Below are 15,382 nucleotides of genomic sequence, written 5' to 3' on the forward strand. Positions count from 1 at the left end.
GTTTTGCTTTGCTGCAAAAAGTTTAATCTGACATCATTTCAATGATCTTTCCTTTCTTAAATTAAGTGAACCGTGTTTTCTTAGCTAGTATAATCTCTCTCCAAAAAATCACACACTCTATTAATGGTGTGAACTTGGAAAATTCCATAATCTATGATCCCTTTACTGGAGCCTTGGAGCCTGGAGGATGTGAAACTTATGAAGTGCAATGGGAACATCCTTTTACACCTCTACAGTGGCAATTTATCCATACATTAAATAATGGGTGCCACACCATCTCATTTACAGTAAAGTCTTCTATTTCCCTTTTGATTTTACACAAATGGATCTAGGTCAGAGTGAGCGATTAAGATGATGATAGCTAGGATAACTGGAGGTGGTTTGATTTGTTTTGTTTTTAAATGACTAGGAAATTGATGAACTCTATACATGAACTGATCCACTGGAGACTTGGAAAAAGAGCAAAAATTTGTGGTGAGTCTATATTTAAGGCTGGATAGTATAGATTCTTTAGTTTAAATGTACTACTCATAAGAGATAATTTTATATAGGTCAGCATGACCTGGTAAGATGAAATGTTTTAATCCAAGCTAGTTTCCTAAGTAAGATTATGCAGTTAAGCTTCTTGAGGTTTATCACCAGTACTCTGGTTGAGCCTTAGAGTAAATAGGACATGAAGATAAGCTGCTGTTTCTGCATTAATAGCCTTGGGGGAATTCTAGTGATCAATAGCAGTTATGCTTCTAATAGGCACAAATGAAGAGGGGAAACAATTCAGGACACAGGAGAAGTATTTTCAGGTGAGATAGAAGCTTGGTGGGCTTTTCCCCCCTTTAATACTCACTAACCCTGAAGGTATTTCATAGTCAGTAAATTCGTATATCCAGAATAATAAGTGGTTGAAAGTGAAAGTGTAGTCTCTCAGTTGTGTCTGACTCTTTGAGACACCATGGACTGTAGCCCGCCAGGCTCCTCTGTCAATGGAATTCTCCGGGCAAGAATACTGGAGTGGGGCTTGAGCCCGTGTCTCCCACATTGCAAGCAGATGCTTTACCATCTAAGCCACAAAGGAAGCCCCTAAGAAGAGGCTGATACCATCATAATTGTGATATCGTGATTGCAGTAAGAAATATATATATATTGGTTCTTCATTCCCAGTTCTGATGTGAGATTCCTAAAACATTTGTAAATTCCTATCTGATAAGAATAGTAGGAGCATATTTTGTTCTAATAAGGTAACTCTGGGTGAGTTCCTGAATCACTCCTGGATCAGGGCTGATCATTACTTCTCTATGAAAGAGAAAGAGGTTAGAGATGGAGTCAATAAATGATCAAGCCCATGTGAAGACGTTCCCATAAAATCCAAATAGAAGGCAAGCTGGGGAGCTTCCAGGTTGGTGATCCCATCCATACACTGGGAAGTAATGCATCCTCACTCCAACTACACACTTAGAGAAACTTGGGACCCTCCCATATCCATATATCTTTTTAAATGGCTGTTTATCTTGTCAGTGACAGATTGCCACTTGCCATCCAGTTCTACAATGATTAAATCATGAGCTGCTGCAATTTTATGAACCCAATTCTTGTATCTCCCATATCTAGAAAAATCATTAAAATTCTTCATGGTGATGATTCTCCTCATGACTAGTAGAAACCTTCTGCAAAAAAAAAAAAAAATATATATATATATATTTGATTGCATGTATTACCCCTTCATTAAAATCACATATATACTGACCTTCCCTTCTGCCTCTCTGGAGCAGTTTTTCAGAATTATCTGGGGTGCTATCTCCCGAGCTGTAGGCCTCACTTTTTTCTCAATGAAACTTAACTGGAAACTCTCACTTTGTGACTGTTTTAAGTCAAAAATCTGTATCCTTTAGCATATCCTTTACTAAACTGGTAAATGTAAGTAAGTGTTCCTTAGAATACTATGAACTATTCTAGGAAATAATCAGACCCAAGCAGGAGGAGATCATGGAAACCCCTGATTTATAGCCAAGTCAGACAGGAGTTGAGTAACCTGGGGACCTACTACTTGCAATTGGCATCTGAAGTGGGGGGGATGTCTCCTGGGACTGAGCCTTTAACCTGAGAGATCTGATGTTATCTCTGGGTAGACAGTGTTAGAACTCAGTTAAATTGTAAGACGCTCAGCTGTTATCACAAAATTGCCTGGTGGAGGGGGAAATGCAAATATCTGATCCTCAGCAGTGTGGTAAGGATCCTCACCACCTTCCCAGGTGGTGCAGTGGTAAAGAATCTGCCTGCCAATGCAGGAGATGCAGGAGACATGGGTCAGGAAGATCCCCTGGAGAAGGAAATGGAAACCCATTCCAGTATTCTTGCCTGGGAAATCCCATGGACAGAGGAGGCTGGCAGGCTACCATGGGGTCACAAAGAGTCAGACATGACTTAGCAACTAAACAACAGTGTGAGAAACAAAATGTTCTGTGTGAAAGGAAAGGATAAAGACATAGGAAGAGAACCAGGTTTTTCCAACACAGTCATTTTTTCCTTTTCCTGTATAAATTTGAAACAAAGGCCAATTTTTATTTTGTTTGGATAACTTGACCTCTTCTATATCTTCCTAATACCCAGTAAGCAGCAGCTTGTCTACTTTATCCCAACAGAAAGAAGTTCTTCCTTCCTTCCCCCTCCTTAACCTCATTTGGGTTCAATGTGGGGATAGCTGATCTCTAGCTACTGGAATCCAGAAAGAAAGAGAATTAGGTTCAGGGGATCACTGTCTACTTTTTAAAGTATGCTCACACAGAGGAATGTGGATGGTGAAATGCCTTAATTTTTTTCATCCCTTCATATTTATTTAAGATCCTTTCCAATTCAGTATCATTTTGTTCCTTCTGTAAATACATAACAGGGGCAGTATTTTCATTATCCTTATTTCACAGGTGACAGAATGGGGTTCAGAGAGATGATGTTAATGGATCATAGTCACACAGTTAATAGTTACAAAGTCAGGAATTAAAATGAGGTTTCCTATCTCTAATTCTATGCACTATATCACATCATACAGAAAACAAAAAACAAATTGAGAGTAACCAGGCAGGAAGCCATTATCATCAAAAGTGAGGAAAAGATACACATGCCTTCAACCTGCTTGTACTATAATCCTATAGTTAAAATAATCAAAATGCTTATTCAGGAAAATAATGGTCGAGGCATGTCTCAAAGGCAAGAATTCGGACACAAAATTTTTGATGTTATTTCCTGTAATGACTTACCCGGTAGCTGACATCTTCCAAGAGATTTGATGTACCTACAGTAGACTCTGCTTGCCACAAAGTCTCTTTGATGCTACAGCCATAAAGGAATACATTCTTCTTTTGGGAGTGACCATGGAAATCACAGAAGACCTGCAATAACCAAACAAAGGAGAAATTAAGTCTGCGAGTTTCTTATATGTTAACCATATTAAACATTTTAAAAATGTCAACTTCCTTAGGTAGATACTGTTTACTTAGCAGAACCAGACACATGGGGACCACTGTCAACTTCAGCAAGAGTTCTGTGTGTAGAGTTATCACGGAGGAAGTTAGGTTGGAAGGACCTCAGGGTTGAACAGGATGCAAAGAAATATAATTCATGTAAAGCACTTCTGAGAAGTTTTCCTATGATGGGGGAGGATACAGGGTCCAAACTGGAAGAGGAAATAAAAAATAACCTTTAAGAAATATCTATTTATATCTTCCATCCAGTTTTTGATTGATTTTTTTTTGATATTGAGTTTCATAAGCAGTTTGTATAGTTTGGAAATAAATCCTTTGTCAGTTGCTTTGTTTGCAAATACTTTCTCCCATTCTGAGGGTTGTCTTTTCATCTCATTTATGGTTTTCTTTGCTGTGCAAAAGCTTTTAAGTTTAATTAGGTCCCATTTGTTTATTTTTCTTTCTGTTTTTGTTACTCTAGGAGGTGGGTCAAAAAAGATCTTGCTGTGATGTATGTCCAAGGGTGTACTGACTATGTTTTCCTCTAAGAGTTTTACAGTGTCAGGTTCTACATTTAGCTTTAATCCATTTTGAGTTTATTTTTGTGTATGGTGTTAGGGAGTGTTTTAAATTAGAACTTTAATATGTAGCTGGACCAAGAATCTATTACGCAGAATGAAAATCAGAAAAACAAATACCATATATTAACACTTATTTGTGGAATCTAGGAAAATGTACAGATGGACCTATCTGCAGGGCAGGTATAGAGACTCAGAGGTAAGGAATGGATGGGTGGACACGGAACTGAGGGGGTGGAATGAGCTGGGAGGTTGGCTTTAACATATACACGCTGCCATGCGTGAAACACCGTCAGTGGGAACCTGCTCTACAACACATGGAGCTCAGCCTGGGCTCTGTGATGACCTAGATGGATCGAGGGAGGGTTGGAGGGAGTCTCAAGAGGGGGGACATGTGTATCCATGAAGCAGATTCACATTGCGGTACAGCTGAAACGAACACAACACTGCAAAGCAACTCTACCTCAATTTAAAAAAAGGGAATCGCCTTTCATAGTTTTCCCATACAAACTCCAGTTAATAAATATAGAAGAAATGAAGTAAATAGAAAATCACCACTAGAACACCCTATAATAATTGCTGGCAAGATGGATGCCAAAATTAATGAGAAAGATTTGTGGAGCAAAGGGATTATTTGCATAATGTCAAAATCTCTCCTCCAAGATGTTAACTGCAAAAGGAAAAACAGTAACCTTACCATGGAGAAATCTGGCAGACATTACCTTAACCAAGTAACCAAGGTAAACATCACCAATAACAGACACGGTGACAAAATTCATATTGAAGAAAAGTTTAAAAATGACTAGCACTCTTTAAAATCATCGAGGTCATGAAAGACAAAGAATGTGTGAGGGATTCTCACAGAGGAGAAAATAAGGAAATATGAAATCTAAGTATGATGAGGATTGTGGAATAATCTTGAAACAAACAAAAAAATTGGTCTGCAAAGCTTGTAAAATCCTTATGAAGTCTGTCATTTCATTTACATTAGCGTTCCAGTATTAACCTTCAGTTTTGATAATTGTGCCATAATTGTGCAAAACATTAGCATTAGGGGAAAGTGGATGAAGTATGTATGTGTGTGCTTAGTCGCTCAGTTGTGTCAGACTCTTTGCAACCCCACAGACTGCAGCCCTCCAGACTCCTCTGTCCATGGAATTCTCCAGGCCAGAATACTGGAGTGGGTAGCCTTTCCCTTCTCCAAGGGATCTTCCGCACCCAGTGATCGAACCCAAGTCTCCCGCATTGCAGGCAGATTCTTTACCATCTGATCCACAAAGTGAAGAAAATGAAGTCACTCAGTTGTGTCCGACTCTGCGATCCCATGGACAGAGGAGCCCGGTGCATGCTCCTCTAGGCAAGAGTACTGGAGTGGGTTGCCATTTCCTTCTGCAGGGAATCTTCCCAACCCAGGGATCAAACCCAGGTCTCCCAAATTGTAGACAGATGCTTTACTGTCTGAGCCACCAGGGAAGTCTTCCTAGGGAAGTATATATGGGTATTGTCTATTTTTGAAACTTTTCTAAAATTGCTATTTTTGGAACTTTTCTAAAATTATTTCAAAACCAAAATGAAAAAATAATACAGTATAATATTTAGTTAAAATCTAGAATGCAAAGATAGGTTGTTTCAACATCAAAAATAATTCAATATGGTTCACTATATTTATAGACTAAAGAAAGAACTAATATGATAATCATAATAGATGCATAAAAATGTTTGGTAAGATTCAATACCCACACAGGATCAAAAAGTAACACACAATCTTATAAGATAGGCTCAAGGATATATTGCACAACACAGTGAATATAGCCAATATTTTGTAATAACAGTATGTGGAAAGTAATCTATAAAATTGCATAAAAATAAAAATGTAAAAAAATATGCATTTACAGACAGAATTTCCTTAACCTAAGAACCATTACCTAAAAAACAGTTAATAGTATAATTTTTGATGAAATATATGCTTGATCCCTGAATTCAGGAAAAGATCTGGCACTAAGATTCAATTGTAATTGATGGTATAATTGAATAAAAAGAAAAGTAAACATGAGAGAAAAAAAACAGTATAAGATTTTAAAAGTAAATAGAATTGTCTTTTATCTCCCTATATAAAGACTGCTAAATGCAGAATATAGAGAATCTATACATACAAATTATTGCACAATTGCAGGTAAGAATGTCAACATATAAAAATCAAGTGTATGTATAAATACTATAAATGTACCAAAAAAGTCTAAAGTTCAAAACAGTATTTTATATGCCATGAAATATGAAATGACCAAATTGTCAACATTTGCTGGATCATAAATTTAGTAAGGGAATTCCAGAAAATCATTTAACTTCTATTTCATTAACTACACTAAAACCTTTGACTGTGTGAATCACAAAAAACCTTGGAAAACAGTATTTAAAATAGCAGAAAAGCATGAAACTCATAACAGACATTATTATTGGCAAAACAATACATAAATTGATCAATAGAGAAAAGTAGATATTACAAGGAGAATCTCACAGTCACTTGATCCATGACAGAGTTCACACACTGGTACAGTGGGAAAGGATGGTTTTAGGAGGCTTGAATTCCAATGTAAAATATATAGAAAAATAGAAGTAAATATTTATCCTCATAATATGTTAAAAAAGCATCCACATAAATTATAGATCCTAACATGGAAGATAAAATAATAAAGTCACTTGAAGGTAACATAGGTTACTATGTATGACCCTGGAGTTGGGAAAGAGTTCTTAATGAGGATGAAAATAAGAACTAAAAATAAATAAAAACATTAAAAAACTAGATACATTTCACTGAGAATTTCTTTTGAAGCAAAAGCACCGGGAGAAATGTGAAAAGGCAAACCAAAGAGTGAAATAATATATGTGCAGTATATACATCCAACAAATGATCCATCGAGAATGTATACACATATCAACAAGAAAAAAACAAACAACTCAAGTTTTAAATGGACAAAAAAAGAGGTTCCAAATAGCTGTTAAGCAAATGAAAATGTACTCAACCTCAATCAATATCAAGGAAATATAAAACCACAGTGAGATGTGACTGCATCTAATGTGTTATTAGGACTCCTAACATCATGAAAAGAAAACAGCAGAAGTGGAACTCTGGAACCCAGCCTGTGGGACCATGTGACATACCACGATGACTGAAAACAATTTGGGAATGTCTTCTAAAGCTGAATATACACGTATTCTAGAACCTGCTCAACAGAAATGCATGCATTGGGCACGAGAAGACAGCAAGAATATATCGGGTTGAACAAAAAGTTCAGTTGGGTTTTTCTGTACCATCTTAATGAAAAAACCTAAACAAAAATTTTGGCCAACCCATACACAGCAGCACTATTTTTCGTTGCCAAAATCTGTAAGCAGCAGAACTGGTTCATAAATTGTGCTATAGTTGTTCAACAAAATACCATCCAGGATTGAGAGCGCAAGAACAAGCTAGATGTGAAAGAGCACAGCCATATGATTTCCTTTATAGGACATTCAAAAACAGCCAAAGGTATTGCACTGAAAGAAGTTAGAATAATGTCTATGCTTGAGGGTAGGAGGACATTACATTATGGCCTGGGGTCTGGGTTGTGTGTGGTGTTCTGTGTCTTGGTTTCCTTGACAGTTACATGGTATGTTCATTGTGTGAGAATTTATCAAGCTGTAGAGGTGTATTCTGTGTACTTAACATTAAAATGGGATGCATACACACTTCTGTGTTTCAAAGAGACAGAAGTCCCAGAATTTCGTTGAGGTATTTCCTCACATTTGTTCCTTAGTTTCTAGAAATGTAGTCTTTATGTAATAAGTTAAGCATACAGGGTAAGTAACTGAAGGTGCTTGTCCAATTTGCTAATGATACAGAATTGAGGATAACTCTGGGTCTTCCCAGTGCACCAGGCCCGAGCCCTTGTCTCATGCATCCAGAGGAATCGGGTGGAGAGGGAGGTGGGAGGGGGGATCGGGATGGGGAATACTTGTAAATCCATGGCTGATTCATGTCAGTGTATGACAAAAGCCACTACAATATTGTAAAGTAATTAGCCTCCAACTAATTAAAAAAAAAAAAAAAGAATTGAGGATAACTGAGGGAAGAATGGGCTTCTTCATTGGCGCTAGTGGTAAAGAACCCACCTGCAAATGAAGGAGATGTAAGAGACATGGGTTCGATCCCTGGGTCAGGAAGATGCCCTGGAGGAGAGCGTGGCAACCCACTCCAGTATTCTTGCCTGGAGAATCCCATGGACAGAGGATCCTGGTGGGCTACAGTCCATAGGGCCACAAAGAGTTGGACCCAACTGCAGCTACCACACATATGCAGGAGAGAGTAATAATGACCTTGAATGAATGAGAGCACAGTAAACAAGTAAGAGCAGAAATTATAAGTGGCAAAAAGAAAAGAACTTGTGGAAAATGAAACACTCAAAGTAGAATAAATGCAGCTCCTACAATTAGATGCAAACATTGGCAAAAGGAAAGAGACATTCAGCTTAGCAGTAGGTTTTGAATGAGAGATTTGGAGGTTTTAAATGACAGTTTACTCAAAATGAATCAGTAGCCATGGATGTCAAAATTAATCATAAATTGCTTCTGGAGAAGTTAAAGTGGTCATACATTAGAAGAGCAATCAGTCTGATGTACCTCACGCTGGTCAATTTATATCTCATACAGTGTTTTTCACTTCTGAGTGTGGCATTTTAAAACAAGCTAGGATGCCTCAGTAAACTGACATCAGAAAGTCAGGGAAATGGGAATGTTTATAAACACAGATCAGGCTTCCCAGGTGGTCCTAGGGGTAAAGAACCCACCTGCCAATGCATGAGACATAAGAGACTTGGGTTTCAGTTCCTGGGTAAGGAAGATCCCCTGGAGGAGGGCATGGCAACCCACTCCAGTATTCTTGCCTGGAGAATTCCATGGACAGAGGAGCCTGGGGTTATGACTGAAGGGACTTAGGATTCATGCACACATAAACACAGATCAACTAACAATACTGGAGATGCTTACCTTAGGGGGAATAAGAACTCAGTAGGGTCTTAAACAGCCCTCCAAATTTATAAATTCTCCCACTTGAAGCATGAATAAATATACTTGCTATCATTTCAAATGGCAGAGGAAGGCAAAAAGAAGGAGAATATGTATCCTGGAAGTAGATTTCAGTTGTTGAATATTTATTATCAGCAAGAAATAACTTTCAATGGTTATAGATGTCCTGCAGTGCGATGTCATACTTTTAAAAACTTCTGTGCTCTGGAAATATTTTAGCAAAGGCCAGATAAATTCCTATCAACAATGTTGTTGGTTGAGAAGTTAGATGGGATGATGACTGAGCCTGTTTTCTGGTATATGATCAAGTCCTTTAGTTTACTGATCAAACAAGAAGCTTTTGACACCAGGAATGACCTGGAACTTGCAGGGTGCATGCATGGAGTCATAAATAAACATGCATATGTGAGAAAGATAAAAAAGAGCAAATAGGTAGATGGTCTGCTCGGTCATAATGGGGGAAGATGAAAACTAATTCTTGAAGAGTAGGTCAGAACTGATAAGGTGTGGTAGTTGATGGTAGAGTTGTCAGGACTGATATCTGGAGTCAAGGTGTTTGGAGTCATCTGTGAGGTGAGAATTTTAAGAACTACAGGACCTGAAGCAATTCTCCATAAATTTACCTTCTTTCTCTTCTCCCCTTCTCTCTCAATTGTAAATAAGAGAAAGCTACTGCGCTTCCCTGGTAGCTCAGATGGTGAAGAATCCGCCTGCAGTGCATGAGATCTGGATTTGATCCCTGGGTGGGGAAGATTCCCCTGGAGGAGGGAATGGCTACCCACCCCAGTATTCTTGCCTGGAGAACTGCATGGACAGAGGAGCCTGGCAAGCTACAATCCATGAAGTCAAAAAGACTCGGACTCAACTGAGAGACTAACACTTTAACTTTTACTTTTTCTTCAAAAGGCTACTCTTTTATTGGGGGAAATTTTTTAATTGCATTGTGAATTTCCTGTTAGCAGAAAAGTATTTTAGGTATTTTTTTCCCTTCAAAAGAAAAAAAAAGGGAATTTTATTATTGTGGGAGGGAGGAATCCTTAACTCATAGTTTCAAGTTAAAATCTTAGGAGAAAATAAAATCTCTCCAGCTTCTAGATATCATTGAGCTGTGGGTGTTCCATATGTAGTTGTGAGGAGGGAGTTGATCCAATGACAAGACAAAAATAATGAAAAAGCAGCAGAGAAACAGTGAATGAGCAGAATAAGTTGGGTTGTAAAGGCTGAGATAATTAGGCAAATGTGCAGAGAAAAGCAGAAACCAGAAAATGTGCCCACAGAAGGAGAAAATGAGAGATTGACAGAAGAAGTGTCTAGGGTTTGGGTGTTTTCCAGCTCTGGTTAGACTTTATTTGACTTGTTCAAAATTGCCACCTTGGTTTATTTAAGCAGGTTTCCATTGTTTGCCAAAAATAAAAAAATAAATTAAAAAAATATATATATATATAAATATATTTATCCCCTAGGCCAGTGCTTCTCCATCCTGTCTGTGCACTGGAATCTCCTAAGGAGATTGTAAAAATACCAATGCCTGGAGCCCACCTCCAGAGATTTTGATTTAATTGGTCTGCAGTGACACCAGGGTGATGGGATTGTTAAAAGTTTTCCAGGTTTTTCTAAATGTGCAGCCAGGATTTAGACCCACTGTGTGGGTCTCGAGTCTAGAGCAGAGGGTCTGACATGCCATGAAGCAACAGAATAGCCTGGAGGACTGGTTGCATCACAGATGGTGATCCACTCCCCAGCAGCATGGCTACTAAAGCAAGTCTGGGTGAGCCCAGGAATGTGCACATCTAACAACCCCAGGTGTTGCTAATGCCACTGGACCTGGGACTATGCTTTGAAAGCCTCTGAAGGAACTGATCAAATAATCGTTCAGGGTTTAATCCTTTGCCATCATGAATTTCCCACCAAGTTTTATCTCTCACGCCTCAGTTTCTCCCTGTGAATAAACACCCACCATTCTCATGAAAAGTGTGCAAACAAATTAAGACTGTGTCTTAGCAACAGATTTCTCAATTGAGCCAGAAGCTATGCCTCCGTGGTGACAGGTGCTCCTTAGCTGCCGAACTCAACTGGAAAAAGGAATTTTATTTTTTTCTGATCCTTCAGATTCTGAAAGCTGACATAAATGATAAATTATAGACTCCTTCACCTGTTGGAATCCGCTCCGCTCAGCCCTAGGAGTTCTAGTGGCCCCTCAAGATTGAAAATAAAGGAGATGGAGACATTGATCTACTTATTGCTCAAATGACATCCCTAAAAATAAAGGCATGTTAGTTATAGGAAACATGTGTTGCTCTACCTTTGCAGGGGGCAATTACAAGACAAATTATAAAGTTATTTCCCTTAAGGAAGCTTTTTTCTTTCCGATTGGATGACTTAATACTTGTCTACTTCCTGCCAGTAAAACTCTGTAATAGGTAAGTGGGAAATGTGCCCAGTCATGACACTCTAATATCCATGTATTAATAAATGGCCCTATCTTGCTTATTCATCAATTGATTCAACAAATATTTGCTGGGTGCCTGCACTGTGGCAGGAGAAATTAAAATTTTAATATAAGGCAATACTGCACTCAATAACAATGACAAGAACAACAGTAGTTAATTTATTGAAGACTTACAATGATTCAGATACTGTGCTAAACATTTAATATAGATTATCTCATGATGAAGTAGGTGCTATAATTATCCCCTATTTTGCAGCTGAAAACCTAATTGCAGGAAAAAAAAAAAAAGTAACTTCCCTAGGCTTGCTCAAGTTTGCACGACTATTAAGTAGGTGAGCAAGTAATTGAACCCGGGTTTGCTCTTATCCAGACTTCATGTTTTAAAACACTTTTTAGGTCGATATTGCCTTTTCCAGGAGCTCTTTTGCTGGGATGATCCCACAAGTGAATGTTGCTGTGAAGTTGCTAAGTCATATCCTACTCTTTGCGACTCCAGGGACTGCAGCATGCCAGGCTTCTCTCTCCTTCACTGTCTCCTGGAGTTCGCTCAAATTCATGTTCATTGAGTCAATTATACCATCCAACCATCCGTCGCCCCCTTCTCCTCCTGCCATCAATCTTTCCCAGCATCAGGGTATTTTCCAATGAGTTGGCTCTTTGCATCAGGTGTCCAAAGTACTGGAGCTTCAGCTTTAGCATCAGTTCTTCCAGTGAATATTCAGGGTTGATTTCTGTAGAAATAACTGATATGATCTCCTTGCAGTCCAAGGGACTCACAAGAGTCTTCTCCAGCACCACAATAGGTGATCATATTACTGTCAGAGGAGAAAGATACACAGTTTCTTTGGGAACCCAAATGAGGACAAGCTGCACAACTCCTGGGACGTCATCCACCATGTACTCTAAGGAATGATATCCCTGAAGTGTATGATGTGGTGGTCCTGGGATTCTTTAGGGGATGATACCTAAGATGAGCTCCATTGAATGAGAGTTGTCCAAGCAAATGGAAAAATGAGAAATGACTGTGCACATGAGGAACTGTAATCACTCAGAATACAACTACAGAGTGAAAGAGAGTGGATCCTAGGGACAGGCAGAGGTGGGCAGTGATCAGAGCCCTGATGTGCATGCTTGTCATTGCAGGACGTTTGGACATTTTCCCAAAGGTGGGGGAGGAGCCATCAAAGTATCGTGGTAAAGAGGAGGCATGCGCTCAGGTCACCAGAACTGGAGTAAAAAGGAACTGCAAAAGGACTTCCCTGGCAGGGTCTTCCCTGGTGGCTCAGATGGTAAAGAACCTGCCTGCAATGCAGAAGACCCAGGTTCAATCCCTGAGCCAGGAAGATCCCCTGGAGAAGGGAATGGCTACTCTCTCCAGTACTCTTGCCTGGAGAATTCCATGGACAGAGGAGCCTGGCAGACTACAGTTTCATGGGGTCACAAAGGATTGGATGCAACTGAGCAAAGTGACTTTCCCTGGTGGCCCAGTGGTTAAGATTTAAGCTTCTGATGCAGGGTGTGTGAGTTTGATCCCTGGTTGGGGAGCTAGGATCCCACATGCCTGAGGGCCAGGAAACCAAAACATTTTTTAAAAAATGAAAAAAAGAAGAAGCACTATTGTAACAAACTCAATACAGACTTTATAAATCACCCATTTCAAAACAACAAACAAAAAAAACAAGAAAGAATGAATTGCAGGGCTTGAGACAAGCCACAAGAGATGGCAAACACTTACTCTAAGGGAGCAAATGTAAATATGGATAGAAAAGATGTTTGGTGAGAGAGTAAGAAAGTAAAATCTATAGGAATTAGAGACTAAATGGATTCACAGGCTCAGTGAGGAAGAGGTTAAGAATGATACCTAAATTTTCAGATTACGTAAATAGGCAATATGATGTGCTTTTCCCCAAGGCAAGGAACTTGGTAGAGATGTGGATCTGAAGCTCTGGTTTAGTTAAGTTTTGTTTTCTTTGAGCCAGAGTGGTTAGTTTTACACTTGTTCACCCTGAGCTAAACTGATTCCCTTGTGCCTCACTTCCTTCATCAGCAAAGTGTATACTGTGGATTGGATTACGATTTTGAAATCAGACTCCCATGCGTCTCCCTAGTATCTTTTCCAATGAATTCCTGTCTGAGCTAAATTGCAAGGTTAATTTAATTCATGCAAACGTGTGTTCCATCATTTCTTGCTCAGCAAAGAGGCTGTTGAGGGCCCCATTACTATGCTGCTCACACACCTTCATCATCTTTCCCCTCCATTCCTTGGTCCCACCCTGGGTCCTCTATAAGCTAATTGGGCACCTTGTTCCAGAGGTCACTCCCCCTCATCTCAAACCCATCTCTCCTGGCCATTCCCCCACTCCCATGGCTCCGCTGTTCCTGATTGTTTACTGCTCCGTCTGCCAGCTTTAAGCTGCTGTGTTTTCCATCCCTGACATCTGGGTCTTGTTCCTGCTTCCTGGCAGCAAGACCTCCACATAATTTATACCCTTGCCACAAGAAAATGAAGGTGAGGCTGAAGCTCAAAGGAGGCTAATGCTGGGGAATGTGATGGAAATCCAAAACCACGATGCTTCCAATTAAACCAAACAAGTCTCACTATAGCCCTGGAGATTCCAGTCCGAGTACAATATTTTGCAGACTACATTCAGCCCAAGTTCTTGAGTGGAGGAAACCTCTCTAGGAGAGAAATGCTATTAGTGGCATGCTCAGTTACCCAAGAAACCTATTTGCAAGACCAGATTTCCCAGTCCTTTTACTGACAGGCATGATCTCTTCTTAGCAAGGGTTTCATCTGAGTTGTCAGCAACACCATTCATGGCTGAGGCTAACCACAGGGGGCATGTGCAGAATTTATTCCTATCAACACCTAAAAGAGGTGGGGTGGGGGTGAGGGTTGGCTTCCCCAGTGACTCAGCTGGTAAAGAACCCACCTGCCAATGAAAGAGATGCAAGAGACGCAGGTTTGATCTCTGGGTTGGAAAGATCCCCTGGAAGAGGAAATGGCAGCCCACTCTAGTATTCTTGTCTGGAGAACTCCAGGGACAGAGAAAGAAGCCTGGTGGGCTACAGTCCATGAGATCAAAAAGTGTTGGATAGGATTGAGCAAATATACACACATAGCTGAAAGAGGATCTGATGTTCTTTTCTCTTTCCTAGAGTGAGAGATTTTCACTTAAATTGTGCTGTTACGGGTCAAGGTTCCAACATGGTCTTAGAAAAGCAGCCTTACTTACACATTAGCTTTGTCCACCTCCAATGGCTAACTTGGGATGAAAATTTTCCCATTTAACTCAGCAGAAGGCATCAGTAACTAATGGGTTATGAGATTTCGCACAGTGGGGCTCTTTATTAAATATTATAAAGTGCTTCTGGAAGTTTTCTGCCATTCCAGTATTATGTATAATAATGTCCTTATTTCTAAAATAGCTCAATTACGTTGACAAAGCCCATGTACATTAATGCAAAATCATGCAGTCTAAAATGTGGCTTTGTTTTGGATGTAGCACCGTTCTGGGAACTAATAATGATTTTAATCTCTGCTGTTTATTTAAACATTTGATATGTGCCAGTCACACTGTTAAGGTTCATGACATACATGTTTTATCAGTATAAAATTCCTGAAAGGAGGCTATCATTCAAATTTACAAATGAGGTTCAACTTAGTATTGTGCTAAGGTTAAAGGAGGTTAAATGACTTGCACATAGCCACTCATTACTTAATCTTTATTCTGGTAGCACGGGAACAATTTTAAATAAAAAAACATGGAATCAAATTATTATTATGATTTTTTTTTAACCCAGGACCTCCATGTTTTCCATTGCTTGTTTCCTTTTTGATA

The 15,382-nt window shown here is 39.3% G+C and overlaps 1 protein-coding gene across 3 annotated transcripts in view; it reads right to left on the bottom strand.

Moving 5' to 3' along the window:
- AGBL1 (AGBL carboxypeptidase 1) overlaps nt 1-15,382 on the bottom strand; it is a 900,518-nt gene that overhangs the window by 393,256 nt on the left and 491,880 nt on the right. For all 3 annotated transcript variants that reach the window (XM_043434375.1, XM_043434374.1, XM_043434376.1), the window contains one exon: nt 3,249-3,380. In XM_043434375.1, the coding sequence (XP_043290310.1) occupies nt 3,249-3,380 (132 nt within the window). The remainder of the gene's footprint in view (nt 1-3,248; nt 3,381-15,382) is intronic.

This window comes from Cervus canadensis, chromosome 17, assembly GCF_019320065.1.
Source record: "Cervus canadensis isolate Bull #8, Minnesota chromosome 17, ASM1932006v1, whole genome shotgun sequence".
Classification (NCBI taxonomy): Eukaryota; Metazoa; Chordata; class Mammalia; order Artiodactyla; family Cervidae; genus Cervus; species Cervus canadensis.